At 48.8% G+C, this 23059-nt stretch overlaps 1 protein-coding gene across 1 annotated transcript in view; it reads right to left on the reverse strand.

The window, feature by feature from the left end:
• HYDIN (HYDIN axonemal central pair apparatus protein) overlaps positions 1-23059 on the reverse strand; it is a 312592-nt gene that overhangs the window by 55959 nt on the left and 233574 nt on the right. The window contains exons 42-53 of the mRNA XM_058674096.1: positions 18982-19119; positions 16859-17042; positions 16101-16242; positions 14893-15055; positions 12367-12990; positions 11251-11472; positions 8712-8920; positions 8361-8543; positions 7668-7787; positions 3927-4086; positions 3656-3828; positions 2110-2308 (exon numbers count right to left, since the gene is read on the reverse strand). Coding sequence (XP_058530079.1) covers positions 2110-2308; positions 3656-3828; positions 3927-4086; positions 7668-7787; positions 8361-8543; positions 8712-8920; positions 11251-11472; positions 12367-12990; positions 14893-15055; positions 16101-16242; positions 16859-17042; positions 18982-19119 — 2517 coding nt within the window. The remainder of the gene's footprint in view (positions 1-2109; positions 2309-3655; positions 3829-3926; positions 4087-7667; positions 7788-8360; positions 8544-8711; positions 8921-11250; positions 11473-12366; positions 12991-14892; positions 15056-16100; positions 16243-16858; positions 17043-18981; positions 19120-23059) is intronic.

Genomic DNA, 23059 nt, shown 5'->3' on the forward strand with positions numbered 1-23059 from the left:
GGGCTCAGGTTACATTTTATAATTGAGGATGACAGCGGGGACAATTAAAGAGGTGTACCGGCAAAACAAGTTCATTGAACACTTTGCACAGAGCAGATACACTTTGCACAGGCTGTTGTTTTTGGGGGACACACAGGGACGGTCACAACAGTTAAGATACAGAAACACTTCTGCAGCAGTTGGTGAGCAGCTGTCACGATGACCTCCCAGCTGTCCCCTTGATGTCTGACTCACATTCTCCCAATCATGGGGCCCCTTGAACTCCCCATGACCCAGTAACTATAGGATGAGGCTGTACATCTGGGGAATTCTAGGCTTCTACACCAGCTGGGAGGCATAGGTCACTTGTGAAGTGACCTGTGTCTGTGCAGGACCAGAGCTAAATATGTTGGCTGCCACAACTGGGCATCAGATGCACTTGTGTACTGAATTATGCAATAAACACCTGTTTTCAATGACTTGATGAACTGTCACAAGTAGGGGTAAGAGAGAATCACTTCATTCTGGGATCTGTTGACTAGCCCCCAAAAGTAGAAACAGGATTAATGCACGCAAGACATAGGAAGCAACCTGAACCCCACTTAGGGAAGAATTAACAGAGTTGTTCAAACTGGAGAACCATCAGACCCTGTGTCATGGTAGTAGGTGTGCTGCTGCTGAAGTTAGTAAAAAGAAGCTAGGATGGTTCTGGAATGTTGCAGAACTAATGAAAACATTAAAAGTCAATGTCACTCACACACTCATCTACTCAACAGATTCTCCTTGGCTCCTATTACATCCAGGACTGTGCTGAATATGGGGGCTACAGTAAATGTCTAGAGCAGGGCAAATGGTCATCCTTCAAGAGCTTATGGCCTTCCCATAGCTCTTGGAACCTGCGAATGTGGCCTTACGTGGACAGAAGGTCTTTGCAAGTATGGTTAAGTCAAAGATCTCAAGATGAGGTCATCCTGGATTATCTGGGTGGGCCTTATGGTGACCTCTACCCTCATAAGAGACAAAAGCGGCAGGGTGGTAGGGAAGACAGGCAGGATAAGGCCTTGGCATGATGGGGGCAGAGATGGGAAGAATGTGTCCACCAGTCGAGCAACTTTAGTAGCCACTGGAAGCTGGGAGGGAGTGCGTCCAGACATGTGGCCTCCAGAGTTGTCTGTTGTCTCAAGTCACAGGACCCATGTAGAAGGCCGACGCAGGGGGTGACAACTGGGTGAGAACCTGCCCTCATGGAGTTCATGTAAGAAAGTAAAGAAGTAGGATAGTGTCAGGAAGGGTGGTCTTCAAAGGTGAAGGACAGGGTAACTGTGCCCATGGAGGACACATGGGATGAGCAGGGAAGCTGGGAAAGGGGTGACGTGGGGAAGCAGGCACCAAGCTTCCGAGGACAGATCCCCAGCAGGGATGGGGGCAGGAAAGAGCTCTGGCAGCATGCCAGGATTTGGCGGGTAGAGCAAGGTGCAAATTCCGAGGGCGGGACTGGAGGATCCTGGGTGTGTCCAGTCAAGTGCTTCAGTAGAGGGTGATCAGGCCTGACTGATGTGGCAAGGATCCCCGCGGACTCTTGAGGACAGCGGGAAGTGGGGGCAGCAAGGAGGCCTCTGCAGAAGGCCAAGTGAGAGATGCTGCAGGTGGCCTGACATGGCTGGGAGGACGGAGCAGGGAGAGCGGGCCAGTACAGACAAAAAAGTAGTTGGGAAGAGGGTATGCTACGAGGTAGAATCAGCAAAGCCTGGCACAGGACTGGGTAGAAAGGGAGGCTGTTGGGTGAAAACAACGGGCCTGAGAATGACTGCCAAGTGTCTACTGGGAGCAATGGGACTGGAGGGGAATGTGACAGGTGGCTGCGTGCAGGGCGTGAAGTCAGGAATCTAATGCTTACCGAGGCACAGTAACACCATTCATTCACTCTGCCTTAATGGAGTGGTCTGCTCTTGGCACTGGGATGGCACCATTACAGCGCCTGCAGTTGTGTGCAGAGCAGGGTATTGTGGGCTGAGAATGTTAAACAGGGATTCCATGGGAGCAAACAGCAGGCCGACCTGGGTGTGTGAGAGCATGAGCCCAGTGTGCACAGGTCGGCAGGGGCGAGCACGCAGAAGTGTGCGGCCTCACCTCCAGCCGGATGGCTTTTTTGACGTTGACGGGTTTGGAGGGCTGGAAGTGCACGTGCAGGCCGTACTCGGCCCTTGGGGGGACGATGCCCTGGGTCATGGACACAGTGAAGTCGTCGCCCAGGTGCTCCAGGCTGGTGATCCGCCAGGCCACTGGCAGCGGCAAGGCGTTGCGGAGGAGGACGACCTTGGATTCTTTCCTGCCGGACCAAAGGAAAATGTGTTGGTTTCCAGTGACTTCTGAGATCACAATTTCTTTTTGGTTTGTGGGTGTCTGTAGATTTATGAACTCTTCTTGGCTCTGTTGTTAGCCCAAATGATCCCAAATGCAACTTAGAACTTGGCACAAAGCTCCAACGATATTCTCCCCTCTCCAGTTTTGGCCAGGGCTTATGTTTTTGTTTGCTTTGCTTTGTGTATTTCCCTTCCCCATCCACAGCATTCTGTTTTCGGAACCATCTGAAATTCCACAGGAGACACTGTGCTCCTGTGTCTTGAAATAGTTCAAGGTATATTTAATAAGAAAATAAGAATGTTTATTAAGCCCAAAGAATTTCACAATGGTATGATAATGTTATCTAACTTGCATTCAGATTTTAACATTGTTTACAACTTTTAAAAAAAGATTTATTTTTATTGGAAAGTCACATTTACAGAAAAGAGAGACAGAGAAAGATTTCTGTCCACTGGTTCACTCCCCAAGTGGCTGCAATGGCCTCAGAGCTGAACTGATATGAAGCCAGGAGCCCGGAGCTTCTTCCAGATCTCACATGTGAGTGCAGGGTCTCAGGGATTTGGGCTGTCCTCCACTGCTTTCCTAGACCACAAGCAGGGACCGTGATGGGAAGTGGAGTAGCAGGGACTAGAACTGGCACCCACATGGGATCCTGGTGCATGCAAGGTGAGGACTTTAGCCACCAGGCTACTGCGCCAGGCCCCATTGTTTCAACTTTTTAAAAACAGATTTGGGGCTGGCACTGTGGCATGGTAAATTCTAATTTGGGTCTAGTGTTCTGTGTATGTTAATTTCTTTTTTTTTTTGTTTGTTTTTTTTGAAAGATTTATTTTATTTTCATTACAAAGTCAGATATACTGAGAGGAGGAGAGATAGAGAGGAAGTGGAGCTGCCGGGATTAGAACCAGCGGCCATATGGGATCAAGGCGAGGACCTTAGCCACTAGGCCACGCTGCCGAGCCCTGTGTATGTTAATTTCTAAAGCAAGGATTTTAATCGTTCAGGGTAATGGCTGCTTTTGAGAATCAGAAGAAAGCTAGTGCTGAGAAAAATACAAATATGCACACACCTGGGCAGCTGATGCTGGAGACCCAGTGCCTTTGCAGCCCACCCACTGACCCCAAGTTAACAACCCATGAACTAGAAGGTGGGGCTAAGCATTCTGGCCTTCCCGGGAATACAGAGATTCTCAGGACGGGATTCTCAGTGCAAAAGCCAGTGTGGTCCAGAGTCCAGCAGGATGAGTCGGCTGCCACAGAGCTGTGTGTTCTTCATATTACATTCCCATCCTGGTGTCACCCAGAACTCTCACCTGTGCAGCAAGAGCCGATCAAAATGCAACTGTCTGGGGTCTAGCTCTAGTTCTGGGCGGATTCCCTGGCAGCTTAACTTGAAGATGGCGGGCTCTGGGTTCTCCTTGATGCAGCAGACAATGCTGTCTTCAAAGGTCCCAACTGCAGTAGGGTAGGCCCACACGTTTAGTATCTGACGGGGGTGTCCAAAGAAAAGCACATTTATGCTGAGAGGCCGAGATCTGAGAGTTCCCGAGAAGGCCCCACCCTGGTGGACTTGCTTCCCTGTACCTGCTTCTCGTTGGGTTTCAGGGTCATGTTCATGGGCTCCAGGAAGTAGGTGCTGGCTCTAACATCATTCTGAAAGCAGAAGAACGCTTCCACTATCATGGGGGAGTTGTTTAGGATTGTCAGTGTTTCCACATTGCCTGGGAACAAGGAAGACTTGTATCTGGAAATAAACAAAAATAGGGATGTGGACTTGGTGACTGAATGAGAATTCAAGTGGAAACACAGACTACAAAGTACAAGGCAATTTAGAAGAGCGGCTGGTGCTTGAGGAATGGCAAGGTACCTAAGAACATAAGATTTGTAGTTTGGCAGACTTGCCTCTGAGAACACTGCATGGCGACTCAACCGTTCAAGCCTTGGCCTCCTACCTCTGCTATGGGCTCACAGTGCTCCCTTGAGACTACTGAGCACCATGTGAGATTGTATGCCTGAAGTTCTTAGAACAGCTGCGGCCACCAAAGCCCAATGAATGGCAGTTACCACTACTATTAAGGGAGAAAGATGCAGATGCATCCTTCTACGTGCTTATGCAGCTGGGAGAGATGGCCCTTTGCTTAACTTGTTGTTGTGTCTCTGCCTAGAGAAGTCCTCCTTCACCTCTGTCTCCCACATTTGAATGGCATGTTACTGTTCTGACATGGACTCATGTGGCTTTGCTCACTCTTACTCCTCAGTATCTTAGTGAGACAGCCACAGAATGAAGAACTACAGGCATTGGAAAATGTTCAACGGACGGCAACTAAACAGAAAAGGAGGCAAAGGAGAAGGCACCGGGTGTAAAGGTGCACACCATGAGCAACTACAGCCAAGGCTGGGAAATCACAAACAGTTCAAACCACTCTTTTGGTGGATTACGACAGAGGAGACACCTGCGTGTGAATCACTGCCAACGGGGTGGTGGCCCTCGCTTCTGACTCAGCACCACCACCACCAGCCAGCACAGCACAGGTGGGTTTCCTGTGTGTCTGACCAGCTGACTCCACACAAGTCTATGGATTTGTGCGTTCTGTCACCTTCCCTCTTGGCAGATGAGCACACTGAGGCTGAGCAGGGTGTGGACCTTGTTCACCATGATCGATACCCTTCTGGATCAGTATCTGGCCCCATGTCCTGGTCAAGTCAGTGCTGACCCAAGCACATGTATCTCGGAATGGCTGCCAGGGCCTGGACCTCCACCCCCAGCGTGTGCTCTGCGCATCCTCCACCCCCAGCGTGTGCTCTGCGCATCCTCCACCCCCAGCGTGTGCTCTGCGCATCATGTCCAACAGCCTGACCTCCACTCTCTTCTCCCTCTAAAGTCTTTCTACTATTGAGCCTTGAAGATACTTTCCATCAGCAGCAGCAGCAAAGCCTCTTCACCTTCACTTGACAGAGCAGCATCAAAGCAAATAAACTGGAGGCAGTGCGGGAGCAGACGACAAAGACGGCCCACCAGGGCCACCAAGGAATCACAAGAGACTCTGTCAACACAGTGAATGCGGGCTGAATGACGGCAGGGTGGAGGTGTTGGTTCCGTTTATGTCTCACTCCTCTGCCTATATGCAGTAAGAAATCTATAAATCTAAAAATGTACGCTCATGTGCCTCCCAATAGTCCCCAACTCCAGCTCACAAGCTGCTTCTCTAAACTGATTCATTGTCATGCCTTCTCCACTTCTTTTTTTTAAAAATTTTTTCTAATTCATTAATTACCCAGACTCCTTTCGCGTCAGGGCATGACCTCATGTTAGTCATGAAAAAACATAAACATACAAGAGTACTCCAAAAAAGTTCGTGAAAAATGAAATTAAAAGCTTATTTTGGTACCAATATTTTAAATACATGCATAAAAGGGGGGGGTCTTCACAAAAAAGGATGACCTAGGCAGCAGCCAAAGAGAGCTCCAGTACACGCATAAGAGATGGGATGGCAGAGGGAGGGGAGCCAGCAAAGGAGATAATAAACAGAGCCAGAGCTGCTGCCAGGAGCAGTCAGGAAGGTGTGGTGTCACAGGGCCAAGAGAAGGGGTCCTCGCTAAGCTCAATGCTGCAGAAAGGAGAGTGTTGACTTCCACAGCACTCAACAGGAGACCACCGGGGCCTTGGTCAGACTCATCCTAGGGCTGGTGTGGTATTGCATGTTAAGTCACTATGTGCGTGCTGCTTCTGATCTAGCCCCCTGCTAACACACCTGGGAAAGCAACAGTTTATGGCTCACGAACGTGAATCCCTACTACCCACATGGGAGATTCCAAATGGAATTCCTGGTTTCCGACTTCAGCTTGTCCAGTGCATGCATTTAGGGAATAGACCAGCAGATGGAAGATATCACTCAATCTAGTTTTCTTTCTTTCTTCTTTCCTTCCTTTCTTTGATCCTTTTTTTCTTTTTATTTCCTTATTTTCTCAATTTTTTTATATTTATTTTTATTGGAAAGGCAGATATACAGAGAGGAAACATCTTCCAATTGATGATTCACTCCCCAAGTGGCCACAACGGCTGGAGCTGAGCCAATCCGAAGCCAGCAGCCTCTTCTGGGTCTCCCACGTGGGTGCAGGGTCCCAAAGCTTTGGGCCATCCTCAACTGCTTTCCCAGGCCACAAGCAGGGAGCTGGAGGGGAAGTGGAGCTGCCGGGATTAGAACTGGCGCCCATATGGGATTCTGGCACGTGCAAGGCGAGGACCTTAACCACTATGCCATCACGCCGGGCCCTATTTTCTCAATTTTTAAACAGTTTATTTATTCATTTGAAACAGTTAGAGAAAGGGAGAGACACAGAGATCTTTCATCTACAAGTCCACCACCAAAATGGCCATAATAGGTAAGACTGGACGAGGCCAGAATCGGGAACCTCATCCAGGCCCCCCAGATGGGCGGCAGGGTCCCTCATCCAGGCCCCCCCCACGTAGGCAGCATGATCCCAAGCACTTGGGTATTTCTTCCTCTTTCTTCCCCAGGCCATTAACAGGGAGCTGGATCAAAAGTGGAGCAGCCCAACACAAACCCAGTGCCCTTTCATCTCTCTTGCTCTCTCACTCTCTCATAAATAAACAAACTTTTAAAAAAGTAAAAATAAAGGATCTTCTTGAGAAATTCTGGAGGCGAAGCCCAAATCAAGTGAGTTGCAGAATCAGTAGGTAGTGAAAGAATAGAGACAGGCGTGAAGATAACTCTTTGGAAAAGCTTGGCCAGGAATGAAGATGGGAGAGAGTAGATGAGCGGATGATATAGAGTCTGTGGAAGGTGGCTTGAACACTGTTGTTGTTAGGACATGTGTGTACACACAGAACAGGATGGAGTTTCAGCAAAGAACAAGGGATGTCAACAGCACAGCTCCCGAGGCAGCCCGGTAAGCTGTGAGGCTCTCATCCTAGGAGGCCAGAAGGTAGGATGGCTTCAGGTGAAGGTAGAGTTACAGTTCGGTTGGAACAGGAGAAAGTTGCTCTGTTACTACAAGGCCACAGTTTTTGTTGTCTTGGAGACAGCTGTCTTCTGAGAACTCAAACTACACAGTCTATATTCCCTTCTTTTTTGGCTAGCTGAGCGCTCTCTCAAGTACCTAAAACTTGACACATCCCAAGGTAAACTCTTGATTCCACCCTGTGAACACTGGCCTTCTCCTATTCTTTCCGTCCTCTGGGTGTTTAGCAGAAACTTAGCAGGCCAGAATCTGATTTTCCTGATCCACGGGGTTTGGAGAACTGAGGCAGACTTAGCAAAAGCTTTCTCCACATACCTTGCATGAGAGTTATTGAATACTTACTTATCTCTTGATTTTCCACAGAGCAGTGGCCCGAAGTAATATCTCTCCAAGCTCACAATGTACTTCTTAAAGACGACTTCGTTTGTCTTCATGTCCTTTCTGCACTGAGGGAACACCAGTCTGAGGGGAGAAAGAGGTAAGGACAGGATGCTTGGGTGGATCCTTACCGGAAGCCAACACAAACCCAACACTCTGGCTGGGCACAATGGTTGGCTGTCTGGGGGCAGTGCTCCTTAAAGCCTTGAGAACCTCTGATGACCTTGTCTCCTCTCCCCCCACCACCTCACCTCTAGAGGAGAGAGTGGTGGGCTGATAATGGAGCTACCTGGATGCTAGAACATTCACTGAAAATCACTGTGGAAAACTAGCTCAGGTTGATATTAATCAGGGTTCTTGGTACAATAGAGCTATTTGGGGAGAATTGCTAAAAAGTCCCTTCTGGTGGATGCAAAAAGTTTTATTGTAAATAGGAAACTAGTTTAAATTTGCTCAATAATGGAATAAGTAAACTGACTTTATACTTCTTATTATTCTCTTACTTATCTTTTACCTTGGTGCAGGACGGCTCTTAGTCCTTGTCCCAGACACTGAAGTCTGACATACCAAGGGGGCCTGGCATGTGGTCCCTGTTACATGTAGTTATTTAAGTGGTCTCTTGTGCAAAGTGCCATGAGGGAAATGAAACGTACTTACTTTGGGTCTTGGCAAATGTATGGAAAGGTGCAGACACCTTGGCAATACAGCTGGTACTGGCAGCGAGTTCCAAGGATCTCAAAGTTAAACATTTGGTCAAAGTTTCCAACGTCATTGGAATAGAAGTGCACTCGCAGTGTGACTTCACTGTTGGCCGGCACGATCCACCGGAAGTGACTCAGCCTGCAAATGAGCACACAGACTTTTAAAGGTGAGGGTGCTTCCTGAGATGGCCAGAGAAACCCCGTCCTGCCAGGGTGAGGCAGGCCAGGCCATGGGGTCAGGTGGGCAGGACAACCTCCTTCCCCTGCTCCATGCCTGCCACCCTCCCTGGGATGCTGTAAGGCCCACCTGCTGAATTTCTCCTGGGAGTGCTGCCCGCTGAAGTTGTTCTGGTCTATGTCTGACAGAGGGGCGATCGTCCCGGTCGCTCCCCCGGAAAGGCCTTTTCTGTTGAAGGGCATGCGGCGCTTGTCCTTCTGAGAATCGCGATTTTGGTCTGCTTTTTCTTTTATTTTCTGTTTGCCCCCTTTGGATGAGGTGGCCTGCTCCTCTGCAACCTTAATTAAAAATGAATATGAGATCGTAGAGCCTTATCTTACAGCTGTACAAAGACAGAGATGCCTAAGGCCTGCCTGGAGGCTGGGGTGACAGTGCTGCAGGAGCCTGGAGCACAGCAGGGCGCAGTCTCGCCCACCAGGGATGAGGCCTGTGTTATTCCTAGCTCAAACCTGAAGTTCAAATGGACTGTGTGTAGAAACCTAACTCCTGGCAATATCCTATTATAGCCAGCTGGGCTCCAAGCATTTTTTTTACATGATTGTAAGGCCCATTTCTCTGTCCACCTGTCTGCTTTCTGGAATTTTCTTAGTTTATCCTATTCAATACCATCTATGCTGTCTTTCACCTTATTCTCAGAACCAAAACTTAAAAAACAAAAAAAGTAATCCGTTACTATTTTGGGAAGGAGCAGAAATAAACACATCTTCCATATTTCTTTGGAAGTTCCCATTTTTCTAAGAGCATCTTTATGTTCTCGAACCAATTCTCTTATTTTTTGCCTTTCAGTTGATCTATCACTTCTGCCTTTTGATTTTAGAAAACTTTCAAGGATAAAGGGCTGTTACAGCGATAGCTAGCTTTCACAGTGGACAACAGTTAGCCATTTATTAAGCTGCAGATGGTGACTCTGTCAAAATGCTATCTAGGCCACACTGCCCCAGAGTAAGGCCATTCTCCCACACTGCCCTGATCCTATCACTACACCCGGAAACACGAGCAGGATCCCATTCCATCACTCCAACTCTCAGACCACATGAACATATTCCTATTTGTCCCAGATGCACCTTCTCATAATTGCTCTTAAATAGGCATCTGATCACGGTGCCTATATTATGTTGTGCGGCTACAATCCATTAATGTCCAGACCTTCCTAACCTCTCCCAATCACACTGATTTTTTTGGAGTGCCTGGATTTTTTTGGAGTGCGCTCTCACTAAATTATCCCACTGCCTGGGTTTTTCTGTCTCCTCTGATAGAGACATTTATTCCTTTACTCTATGTGAAATCAGAACGTAAGAGTGCGGTTAGATTCACAGGTGATATTATGAACTCTCCCTTCTGGCACCATTAGGCTCACCTACCATTACAGGCGCAGGGCAAGTTCCAGTGCTCGAGTGAACCCATCCTTTTCTTCGTGGCTGGCCAGTCACCTCCTGAGGATGTTCTGGCTGCTGGGAATGTTTCTTTCCCCAACAACCATTTACCTACTGCTTTCCACACTCAAAAATGGTCCTGAGTCAATTATGTTTCTGGGGATAATAAAATGCCATTTTTCTCTAATTCTATCATTCCTCTCTCCCAACCCCTGTACTCTTAAGCTGCCATGCATCTAGAAATGAATCAACTCTGGGAGAACAATTCGTATTTCTCTGAAAATGACAGGCTAGAGAATGCTTAACTATTCCCTTTTCACGGACAGTTCCTCAAATAAGAGATTTGTGCAGATCTGCTTTTGATGATGGTAGGAGGGTTTTTTTTTTTTTCATTTTAAAATTTCATAATGAATGAGCTCATTGCCCCAGCAAGGCACGCTTCCTAATGCTGCTGCCTTTGGATTCTGACCACCCACTCAACTGTAAGCTGCTGCTTAGAGCAGTGGTCTTGGTCGCCCAGTTGCGCTGCAGGCAAAACCTACGGGAGAGCTGTGCTCACTTTTTGCTGACGTGCCCAGTTCTAGGAAGCAATGTGAGGACATTAAACCTGAGGATACCATTCTCCTCCAGGAATAAAAAAGATCTTTGTAAATTTTAATATATGCAACTTGGTACTTTGGGTCAAGCCCATTTTTCTTTTGTGACTTACGCTATTCATTGCTTGTATATTTTCTTCTGTGTTTACATGATTTGACTTAGACTATATATTTTTCTTCCTGTTGGAATTATTCACTTGGTTGTGAGAAGACAAAAAGTGACTTTATCCAAAGTACACACTCTTAGTTCTCTGTTTTCAAATAAGCTGTCCCTTCTCCAGTGGTGAGTGTTCTGTAACTTGTGTCGATTGATTCTTGTGTTTTAACGCACTGCGTGGGTCACCCCAGCCTCGCCATATGCTTTCATTTCTGAAACAAAGAGCTAGTTTGGCTCATTTTTCCTGACAGGTGAAGTCTGGAGTCATTTGACAAACTTTCCCAAAACCTTCCCGTGGGGTCTGGGAGTGATGGAAGCAGCCATCATTCTGTCATCATCTGACAGGTGCACTGAAGGAACCCTTGGAAGGCGGGGGCTGGGGGCACTGCTGTGGGTTCCTCAGCCAGGTTCAGCTGTGGGCTGCCTTGAGGGTCTGCAGACAGTCCTGGCAGGGTCCAGGGGACTCGCTGCTGGCCTCTTACCTTCAGAGTGATGGCGGCGCTTAAGAGATCTACTTCTACGTCTGCTTCTGTTTTCTCATCCATCAGAGAGAGATCGTCCGAGGGTGGGTTCACAAACACAAAGTGCTTCATGATGTCTGTGGCGGCAGGAGGCAGCCGCTTCACTGGGTAGGAGACGACTGAGAACAAGGTAGGTGGAGGGATGGGCGGTCCGCAGGAACCCAGACCCAGGAGCTCTAGGATCTGAAGGAGAGGCCCCTTGTTAACTTCCTGTGCAGAGGGCAGGCTCATGCCAACTGCCTACTGAGTGAGCAGAAAGTTCATTTGCTCTGTGTTCCCTCTTGCCCAGTGTTCTGGGGGTTAGACCACTGCATGTTTCAGGGAAGGGGCATGAAGCACCTGGGACATGGGTCTGCAGATCTTTCCAGAGTGCTGTACCCTGGACCCAGCAGGGGAACTCTTGCTGTGTGCTGCCTGCAGCTGTCATGTCACAGCCTTTCCCCCCATGTAAATGCTGACTGTGTAAATGACTATCTAATAGGGCCGTAAACTCTCTCTCTAAGCCACTGCATCTGAACCATTGCTCAATGTGACAGGATAGGTTCCTTCCCGGTGGGAGGCTTGTCTTAGATCCATCTCTAAGGGCACAAGAGATGAATGAACTTCATCTCTTTTGGAATGGATTCATCATCATTGGAATGGATTTCCAATGAAAAGAAAAAAATTTTCTGGGCCTTGCATGAGAGCCCAGTGGCTAAATCCTCGCCTTGCATCTGCTGGGGTGCCATATAGACACTGATTTGTGTCCCAGCTGCTCCACTTCCCCTCCAGCTCCCTGCTTGTGGCCTGGGAAAGGACGGCCCAAAGCCTTGGGATCCTGCACCCATGTGGGAGACCCAGAAGAAACTACTGGCTCCTGCATTCAGATTGGCTAAGCTCTGGCCATTGTGGCCACTTGAGGAGTGAATCAGTGGATGGAAGATCTTTCTGTTTCTCTTCCTCTTAGTAAATCTGCCTTCCCAATAAAAGTAAACAACTCTTTAAGAAAAAAAAGGAAAAGAAAGACTTTCTGATGATTATACGCATGGCACCTGTCATCTGACCTGCTCCTTTCCCAGCCTGGCCCAGGGTGTGTACCTGATCCTCCTTGGGGAGCTTGTCGCTCTCCAGGGCCTGCTTCCAGCTCGAGCCTTCTGAGTCCAGAATCTGGATATGGATGAATGGCACGCCCAGGTCCTTCTTGCCTTCGCGGTCCTCCTCACCCTCCCCCTCATCCGTGCTGCGCTCCTCCAGGGCCCGCAGCTTCTCCAGGCGCTCCCGCTCGGCCTTCTCCCGCTCCTGGCGCTCCCTCTCGGCTCGCTCCTTCTCCAGGCGCTCCCTCTCCCGCTCCTTGCGGCCCCGACGCCCCCCTCCTGAAGGGACCTGACGCTGGTCATCCTGCTCATGGGGAACCTCCTCTATCCACGCCTGGTGCAGCGGAATCCCTTGCTTCCGGTCCCAGTAGGCAAGAAGGTTCTGGATGTCCTTCAGACTCAACTCGTAGGACTTGAACCTCTGGGCCAACTGCTTATCACCATCCTTGGGGAAGTCGCCTTCGCTGTCTTCTTGCTCCTGGACGATGGGAAACCCTGCAATGCTGCTGTCGGTCAAGAGTTTCTTCTTCTTGCTTGGGTCCTCCTTCTCGGCTGCTGCCTGCTCCCTCACAGACACTTTCCTTTCGAGGGACTCCATCTTGACGTCTGCTTTGGTGGAAGAAAGAACCTAGAGGCAAAATGCACAAAATATGCTTAAAAAAATAGTTTGTGAAGGAAAAGGCAATTTCAGAATGTACCTTGGGGGGATGTCTGGTTTCATAAGGTGGCTTCATGGTGTTAAGCCCCTCTGTAGATACCGACGTGGAGCCTCAGGGTCCATTTGAGGCCTCTGATTTAGTATCTGTCCTGTGGGCTCTCCTGTGTGCTATGGATCTGGCTAGGTCCTAATCTTGTGTGTTTTGAACAAGGTGCCTAGTGAGCTTCACAGGCATGCCTGGTTCAGGGTTGCTGTTCTGAAGGACCAACAGGAAAAGCTTGGCAAACGCAGCCCTCTCTGCTTTCAGCATCTGGCCCGCAGTAAAAAAAAAAAAAAAGAACGAACTTGGTGCCTAGAGAGACAAGACAACACAACCCTAAGAGCAAAAGACAGACTTTGGGGACTCCATGTATCAGTGTGATCAGACAAGGAGTTAAAAAAAATGTTCAGTGCTGAGACAGATAGACAGAGAGAGAGAGAATTTTCCATCTGTTGGCTTACTTCCCAATTGGCTATAATAACAGAGCTGAGCCAAGCTGAAGCCAGAAGTCAGGAGATTCATTGGATTCTCCCACATGGGTGGCAGAGGCCCAGGTATCTGGCTTTCTTTAGGCCATTAGCATGGCACTGGAATAGAAGTAGAGCCATCAGAACTTCATCTGGCACCTATATGGGATGCAGGAATTGCATGTGGCATCTTACCTCCTATACCATAACCCTGGCACCGTGGCTTTTTAACACAACAGGAACATTAAGAGGGTTTAAATAGCAAATTAGACCCCACTGAAGAAACAACATAACTAGACAGTGTGTCAGAAGAAAATATCTAGCACGGAGCTGGGTGAGACAAAAGTAGGTAAAACATGGGAAAAACCTAACTGCAAATTAAGTGGTATTAAAGTTTTCAAAAGGGTTCCGTTTACACGTGAGTGGAACCGCAGAGGAAGAGCAGTGGAAGGGAGGAGGGGTAATGCACAAGAGTTAATGGATAATGGCCCTCAACCTACAGACCTTCCCTTCCAGGCTGGTGTACGCTGGAATGTTCTTTCACGTCTGAGAACCAAGCATCAGCAGCTTTTCTGGAGCTGCAGACCAGCCTGTCCAAGAAGAGTTTCTGGCAAGTTTCCTGGGTAATAGGATTCATTGTTTCAACCTAAGCTCCAAAGATGCAAGGTCAGGGGACAGTACCATGGTGTAGCATACTAATCTTCCATCTGTAGTGCCAGCATCTCATGTAGGCACCATTTCATGTCCCAGTTGCTCTACTTTCACACCAGTTCCATGCTTTCGACCTGGGAAAGCAGCGGAGTATGGCTCAAATCCTTAGGCCTCTGCACTCAAGTGGGAGACTGGAGGACTTCAACTGCTGTGCTGTCACACCGGGCCCTGTGGGGACTACTCTTGCCATTCTGCCCTTCCTGGGTCACAGCAGGTGGGGATGTGACTGCAATGCATAGCTCTGGTCTTGCAGGGATAAGCTCATGCTGCAGCATCTTCTTCGACGGCTATCAAGAACGCACTCTGAACGGAACACATGGGTTTCATGGGCTTTGTGTCTTCCTGGAGGCAAAATGTATAATGCTAGCTTAGCTAGCGCCACGTGGGAGGCAGCAGAAAGAGGGCTATGTTCCGACGTATTTGAGTGAGGACCTGGGATTGTGAGTTCACCTGAACCCCACAGGGTGGACGGGACCCCAATGTGAAATGGTCATGTTAAGCACAAGCCTGTCATTTGGCCTACAGTCAGCTAACGGTGGGCTCCTTCCTCCTACCTTCTGCCCCACGGCAGAAGATGAGTCATCTGCAGGGGACACATGCTGAGTTGATGGTTGGTTACATGGCTGCCCTCTGCCTTTTGGTGAGTGATACTACCTGTTTATTCGCTGCCTGAGGCTTCTTTCCGGGGGGCTCCTCCTTTCCTGGTCCCTGCTTTGGTTTCTTGAATCTCCGCTTCAGTTCTTCTTCCTCCTTTTGGCGCTCGAGCTCCTGCTGCAGCTTCTTCCTGTGCATCTCCTTGGCCAACCTCTCCAGCTCCCTTTGCCAATGCAGGCAGAGAGGACAGTTCAGGGGTCCCCCACCCGAGCCCCCTCCAGGGGAGAGGTTTTGGGCAGAGAAAGAAAGCAAGCTGGGTCTAGGGAAAGGAAGGAAGGAAGGAAAAAGAGAAGGAAGAAGAGGAGAATAAAGGGAGCGAGGGAGGGAGGAAAGTAGGAAGGGAGGGGAGAAGGGAGGAATAAAGGCCCACAGAACTAACAGTCTGCACTACTGCAATCTCCTCTCAAGGGAAGGTAAAGCAAGTGCTAAAAATAAACCTCACGGTAACAGGGTGAAAAAAGCAACTTACAAAGCTTGTTCGATTAGCTCCAGTAAGGCCTAGCTCCCTATACCGTCACTATGTATTCAGACGTGGTGTTGCTAACAACAGTCCCTACCATGGCCACCTTGAAGTCATGGAGATGGGGCTGAAAGCCACCATCCTCTCCATCCTCTCCCTTTCTGCTGGGCATTCAGCTGCACCTGTTCCTGCTGTTAACAGCAGAGAGGCCACCAAAGCCAAGCACCAAGTGCAAGCAAGAGAGCAGACAGCACTTGTGAAGACACCTAACCCGTCTACTTTCATCTCCAGAAATCCCCAGTCATTCTCTGTTGCCATCAATCTTTGTCCTTGGGAGCCAGTTGTCACACTTCAGTGTGTGTGTGTGTGTGTGTGTGTGTGTGTGGCAAAGATGCCATTGTGGATCACCTTTGCATACAGGCACAAAGACTGCTAAGCTAGGGTGCACTCAAAGGGGGAATCAGTTGGACACTGGGACCACAAAGCGGCAGAAGACCCTCCCCAAGTGCCAGCCCTGACATCATCTGGAGAGAACAGAGGTGAGGCAGGGAGAAGCCTGGAAAGAAAAGGCTGAGGCACCAAGGACTGGGGGTGTGCGGGGAATCTTTCTTGCTCCCAGCATGTCATGTCCAGGGGCTTGTGCTGCCTTCCTGGAGATGAGAACGAACCCCACTCCGCACCCCACTGCCCCTCTAGGGGTGCCCTCCTAAAGGGACGGCTTCTGCCCTGGGCCACCTTTGGTCCCCACCTCTTCTTCCTCTCCTGGAGTGCCCGCTGAACTTCTCGGTCAAACGCCATCTTCTCCTCCTCTGTCAGGGCATCATATTCATCCTCATCCATATTCTGGAGGCGCTCCTTCTCTCTCTGAATTGCTTCCCGGCGCTTGTGTTCTGTGCAGGCAGCACAGATGGCAAGGTAAGGCCCAGGCCTCCAGTAGCTCAGCTCTCAGGGGATATAGGCCCCAAGGGGGCAATACAGGGAGGGGTGGCTGGGGCAGTGGCTGGCATTTCTAGCTCTTGACAGGCTTTCTTCCACCTGCACAGTCCCAAATGTGGGCTCAGCTCCTACTGGCTTAACAGCAGCCCCAGAGATACCTGTGTCCTGACCCTTGAATCTGTGACTATTGCTGTACATAGCAGAGGGACCTGGCGGTCGTGATTAAATTAATGGTCTGTGTTGGGACTGCCTTGGGTTGTCTATGAATGACAATGTCGTGTCACAGAAGCAGGGGAAGAGGTGGCAAAAGGAATCAGAAATCAGAGGGTGCAAGGGAGGGGCCGTGAGCTCAAGGATACAGGGGACTACTCACGCCAGAAAAGGCAGGGAGGCAGCCCCTCCTCAAAGCAAAACCAAAAGCCACAGGACCCCTGGCTGGGAGGACACAGCCAGTGTATGAGCTTCATTTCTTCCCAGCAGTTTATTTCATCAGGGAAACTGCTGGAAATGCCTGAGGATCTACTGAAAGGAAAGACGTTTTGGGGTTTGGGAAGGATAGTCGGGCCTTGCCTTCTTGCTCCTTTTTGGCTTTTTCCTGGGCCTTCATGGCTGTGTAATCTTGGGCCATGTTGACGACGTATATGTGCTCCCGGTTGCCGATGGCCTTCAGCAGGCAGAGGAGGGCAGCCGTCCCATTCCGGGCAAAGAGGGTGTCCAGGCCATCAAACACCACTCCACGGAAACAGTCACTCATCTGAAACCGGGGGTGGGGGAGAGACAAAGATGGCTGCCAGGGCCACAGTGTCATTCATACTCCTCTGAGAAGACTGCCCATCCCATTGCTGCCCCAGCTGCCTCTGGAAATGCCACTGCACGCCCTCACATTGTAGGCAATCGGCACAGAGGCAGAGACGCTGCACGCATCATCTGTATCCCGCATCAGTGTTTGGGTTTGAGTCTGGCTCTGCTCCTCATTCTAGCTGCCCTGTGAGGAGGCCACAGGTGATGGCTCAAGTAGTTAGTTTTTTGTCATCCCTGTGGGTCACCCAGCCTGTGTTCACAGCTCCTGGGTATCTGGGGGAGTGAACCAATGGTTGGTAGATCTCTTCCCTCTGACTGTTACAGAAAAAGAAACCATGCTCTGATTGCTAGATTCAAGTTTCTATTATAAATGAGAAGCACAGAAATATCTGACCAGGCCTGAAAGGTCTTTGTTATATTAATTAATTAAAATATAAAGTATTTATTCTGTTTCTATAGCTGTGTCTGAGCAGCTAAAGGTTAAAGTAAGCAGATCTGGAAAGATCCATGAAGGACAGAAAGACAAGATGAGAAGGGAAGAGGTTTCCAAGCCCAGAATGACAGGCGGCAGGAGTGGCACTAGTGGACGAGCCATTTGTAGAGTTCTTCAGGGGCACCTGCCTTGGCACGTAATGCTTTGGTAATATTCACTGCAGAAGAGCAGCTTCCACTGTGCTGCAGTGTTGCTTAAGGCACAGCTTGTCACCTGGCCACTGCTGCCCTGGACTGACTCTTCACATCACCCCAGGACCTGGTGAGCAACTAGGCTCTCTGCTCACAAACCATAAATCAGGCTGAAGGGATATCCCTTCCCAAACTCCACTGAGTTTTTTTTTTTTTTTTGATTAAAATTTTATTTATTTAGGGTTTTTTTTTTTTTTTTTTTTTGAGGTAGAGAGCAAGCGAGTGCTTTTATTTCACACTTCACAATATGAACCATATGAACACAACAGCTAGGGCTGGGACAGGATAAAGCTGGGAGCCGGGAACTCAACTCAGGTCTCCTAAGCGGGTGGCTGAGCTCCAATGCCTTGAGCCATCACCAAGGTGCACATTAGCAGGAAGCTAGAATCACGAGTGGAGCCAGGACTTGAACCCAGGCACTTTGGCTTGGAGCCCAGGTATAAAAGGCAGAGCAACCATTTGACAAAATGCTCACCCCATTTGTTTTCTTTAACCATACAAGAATTATTGGCTTTTTTTTTTAAAGATTTATTTTATTTTATTTTTATTACAAAGTCAGATATACTGAGAGGAGGAGAGACAGAGAGGAAGTGGAGCTGCCGGGATTAGAACCAGCGGCCATATGGGATCAAGGCGAGGACCTTAGCCACTAGGCCACGCTGCCGAGCCCATTATTGGCTTTTTTTTAAACAAAGGAAAAAAAAATCAACTTTAAAAGGAATATGACACAAAACAAAATAATTTAGAGTTGTGAAGGAAGACCAGAAATCTGTCATCCTATTACCATGAACTTGAGACATACACTTAGAAATGTTTACATAGAAATGTAATTGTGATTCACATTCTACTTCATAATCTACTGTTTTCATTAAATAACATGTTAAGGCCATATCTTGAAAGCAACTATCATAGCTCCAAATTCAAACTATTAAGAGCTCCACTACTTAAACAAAATAAATATAATCTGCTTGCTGGGTCTGTAAGAAAGTGAGTGGCTTCAGGCCATGACAAAATGGGCCAAGGTCAGGGAATGATTGGAGCTGCCAGAAGCAACTATGCCCTGTGGGTGAGGACACCTACATTTCTTCTTCAAGGCCCTGGGTTCTAGGCTGCTGAGGGGAGTTGGCAATCCCGAACCTCAGCTTGCCCCATGGGGCCAGTGCATGAATGCTCCATGCTGTAGCTCTGTGCAGTGGGTGTGCGGGCACCTGTATCCTTTCGGCCAGGATCTGCACGAGAAGATCCTCAGGGAGCACACAGCTCACCAGCCCCGTCTCGCCTCCCACACTGGCGCTGACGCTGAGCCGCCGTGGGGTGGGCCCTGGGACGAGAGGGCTGCAGGAAATCTGTGAAAGTGGAAGGAAAACCAGGAGTGAGAATCCAGCTTTAAAGTCTCAACAACTTCTATGCCTACAAGCCTTAGGACCTCAAGAAATTTCCAGGCCTCATTCCTTCATTCCTCCCTGCCTTAGAGAACTGCTAGAAGTCTAGCACTGGGGAGGGTAGTCCTTCGGGTATGTGTTGGAACACACACCTTTGTGCCTTCATTCAAGAAATAGTTCCTGAGCAGCTGCCAAGCAGCAGGCCTTTTCTGATACCAGGGCTTGACAATGAACACAGCTTTCAGTGGTGCTGCCTGCATGGCTCTTACTGTCTCATGGAGGAGAGATAGGGGAGCACTTTCACATTCAAATCAATGACCTAATTTCAGATAGAGGTACATTCCTGGGGGAGAGTAGCTGAGCCAGGGCATGAAGAACTATGAAGAGAGGCGACTGTAGGCTGTAGAGTGGGACAAGTCTTGAGGGATGAGGCTTACTGAGAGAAAATAGAAACCCCTGCCAACTTGGTTATGCTAGGGGTATCTGGGGGAAACACACGGGAGCCCAGGGTGCATCAAGCTGAGCAAACAATGAGGAAGATGAACAAGAATGAATGAAGGTCAGGTTGTAGCAAAAGAGGAAGATGGGGGCAGGCAGGATGACCAGGAGACAGTCCATGCAGCAGTTCTTTGAAGGAACAGCAGGGAAGAGGAGATGGCAGATGGAATGGCATGATTTGAAAGTGTCTCCCTGAAGCTTGTATTTTGCAACTTGATCCTTGAAGTCATGTTAATGGTATTCAGAGGTGGGACCTTTGGGAGGTTGTTAGAATGAGATGAAGTCAAGAGGGTAGGGCCCTTGTGATGGCACTTGCGGCTTTAGATGGAAAGAGAGAGACCTGAGCTAGTCCTCTTGTCCCGTCTCACTAGTGATGCCAACCCTGGACACTGAGGAGGTGCCAGTGCCAGGCTGTCAGACCTCCCAGCATCCAGAACTGTGAGCCTGACAAACCTCTTTTCCTTATAAATATCCCTGTCTTAGGTATTTTGTTACCAATAGAAAACAGAGTCGGAGATGAAACAATGGCTACAAGTGGATGTGGAGCCCAAGAGTGTGTTCAGTGAGGTGAGGCATGACAGCCTGTGTACACATTAATGGGGTGATATAACAGACACAGAAATTGTGGGTAGGAGGGGACAGCTGCATAAACTTAGCTCTCAAGTAAGAAAAACACGTGTGTGCCATGCACTTGTGAGGGATCAACCCTGAATGAGGGCACGCAGGGAAGGCTGGCATGCAGGCTGACTCGCAGATCTGGTGTTATGAGGAGGAGGTGGTTACCCTTTGAGTACTGCTGCTTTCTTAGTCAACTCCATAGAGAAATGTGTCTTACAGGTTACAACCGTGATGAGATCAAGAAAACAGTTATGTTGACTAGATGGAGGCAGACTTACTAGGGCAGACCAAAGTGTCTGCTGGAAAGCTATGGTCTTAAGTCAAAGCAGGAGCACTGAGGAGGTGCTGGTTCTGTCTCCAGCCAAGTCTAGCAGGTCTTCATGGACCAGCTGAGACACTGGGGTTTCCAGACTGCCAGTTTTGCTTAGACAGCATGAGGAAAGGGAAGTTAGACTGGATGCCTATGTTGGTGGACTGTGGAATGCAAACTGGGTAAGATGGGCAGGAAGGTGGGTGGTCAGCTGGGAGTAAGTGACCTGCAGTTACCGGTCAGTGGAGCGTGCCTATGGACAGCTTAGTGTTTACAGTGATGACAAACAGTGTCTAGGGTATGGTCATAGGAGGCAGCAGCTTGAGGAGACCCTGGAGCTAAGAGTCCAGAGGATGGCATGAAACATGATCCAAAAGATCAGGATTTCTAACTTGTCATTTCCTTGGAAGAAGGTGATTTACAAACAAAAGCAGCCAATCACAGGCCACTTTACTTGCATAGCATAGGACACATTTCTCAGTCAATGTGCAACATCATTGAGGATACAGCTGTTGGAGGAGTGAGTCATGCTCTCTGGTAGCTTCAAGATGAGCAAGCAGCTTCCTCTCTGGGAAAAAATCCTTTCACAAGGGGATTCTTGTGCAACAACTTAAGTCCTGTCACACCGGAGTGGTACAGAGAGCCTCTTGTGGGGTCTGTGGGCTCTGATTCCTAACCATGATCATTGTATTTCCAATTTTTTGAAGGAGTCTTGAGTCACAACTGGGATTTTCTCTTGCTTTCAAAACATATTAGAAAGCCTTACTTCACCACCCAGAGGGAAAGAATCAAATCACTGTAACACCTTATCTGGTAAGAGATATATAAGTTTTCATTTATCCATGAAAATTTGTGCCAAGAGTTTCCTATTAGTTCCTAGAATAGAGGATGGTTCCTCAATATAATACTGAGTCAATGGTCTCCATTTTCAAGGTTTTAGAAGGAAAAGATGGAAGTAAATGATGGTTGCCACGGTGACAGGAGGAGGGCAGAACTTGCTTCAAGCCCCATGTGTTTCTTCAACCTCAGTCTTGGCCCCCGAAGGATGGATTCTGGCACGCCCCTCAGGCAACAGGGTCACCGGTGCACCAGTGATGGACACAAACCAATACTGCCCACCAAATAAGGACCGAAGCGACCCCCGCTTCAGCTTCCGTGTTAAGGGGGGTTTTAAAACTCCCTTGCACATCTCTTGCTGGCTTTTCTTTCTTTGGTAGCTCCCTGCTTCATGTCTGTCTTTCCACTACACAGGGAAGGAAAGTCCATGACTGTGGTTCCTGGAATAAAGGCCATATAAACTCGTTTCTATATGCAGCTGAAATGTTCCTTCCCTGGTCGTTGGTGAATCTTACAGTAAATAATGCCAGAGACACTGGCACAATCCCAGCCCCACGGGATGCTCCATCCAACCTGCAGGCCCGTTATTCCGGGGAGATCTTGGCTTCTGTGCATCCATTTGCCCTGTCTAACCTGTGGGCCTTCTCTCCTGCAAGGACGTGAATCCCTACCCACCCACCTGCGGTTCACAGTCTTCTGTGCTATGGAGGCCTATGGCTCTGTCCCAGTCAATGAACAGAGCCTTCTCTCCTACTGGAATCTTCACTTTGCTCTGTCAGCCTCAGCAATGCCCTCTGAAACCTCACCCTTCTTCCTGTTCCTACAGCACTCAGACAAGGAGAGGCCCAAAGTCCTAACTTGGAGCATCTCCCCTGAGAGTCCTCCTAGAATCTGCTCTATCTGGCCTGGGCTCCCTGCACTGCGGTCAGTTCTCCTGACCCTGGTCGTCAATGCACCCTCTCCCAGGCAATGATGACAACTTTTCTATCTCTGACTGAGGGACCCAAAGGCCCAATGAGAAAAATCTTTCAGCTGAGTAGTAAGGTTTGTGGCATTGATTAGACCACTTCCAACTAATTTTTTTTATTGTCCATCACCAGTTTTTGGTTCTGTACACTGCATTTGAGACACAAGAGGTTTTTTGTCTCCTCCATCATGCTCTGTATGCCCAGCCCCATTACTGCCTGCAAAAGACCCTGCCACTGGCACATTATCATAGAGCCATTTAACAAGATCTTCAGATTCCATCCTCCATCCTGCTTCTCCCACCCTTAGCTCTGTCTGTTTATCCCTTTTCTGACCCCAGAACAAACTGACTCCTTTATCTGTTCACTGTGATCAATCCTGTCTAGCTCACCTCCCCTCAAGCTCTCATTCAGCCTTGGTGGGCTGTCCCCCCAGCAAGACTTCATCTCCAGCAGCTCCTACAGACTTGATTGCACCTTTACTGCCTTTTGGCAGAAGACTCTTGACCCTGGGTTTGTCTTTGTAACAACTACTCTATTTTGCCATCCTTTTCAACTCTCTTAAATTTTATATTCATTCACCTCCACTTTGATACCTACAACTCATTACTCACCTGTGGCTTTAGCATCTTCCAGTCTTCTAAGTCCTTATGTCGCTCAAACTGTGAGCTTTATG

This window comes from Ochotona princeps, chromosome 16 (assembly GCF_030435755.1).
Source record: "Ochotona princeps isolate mOchPri1 chromosome 16, mOchPri1.hap1, whole genome shotgun sequence".
Classification (NCBI taxonomy): domain Eukaryota; kingdom Metazoa; phylum Chordata; class Mammalia; order Lagomorpha; family Ochotonidae; genus Ochotona; species Ochotona princeps.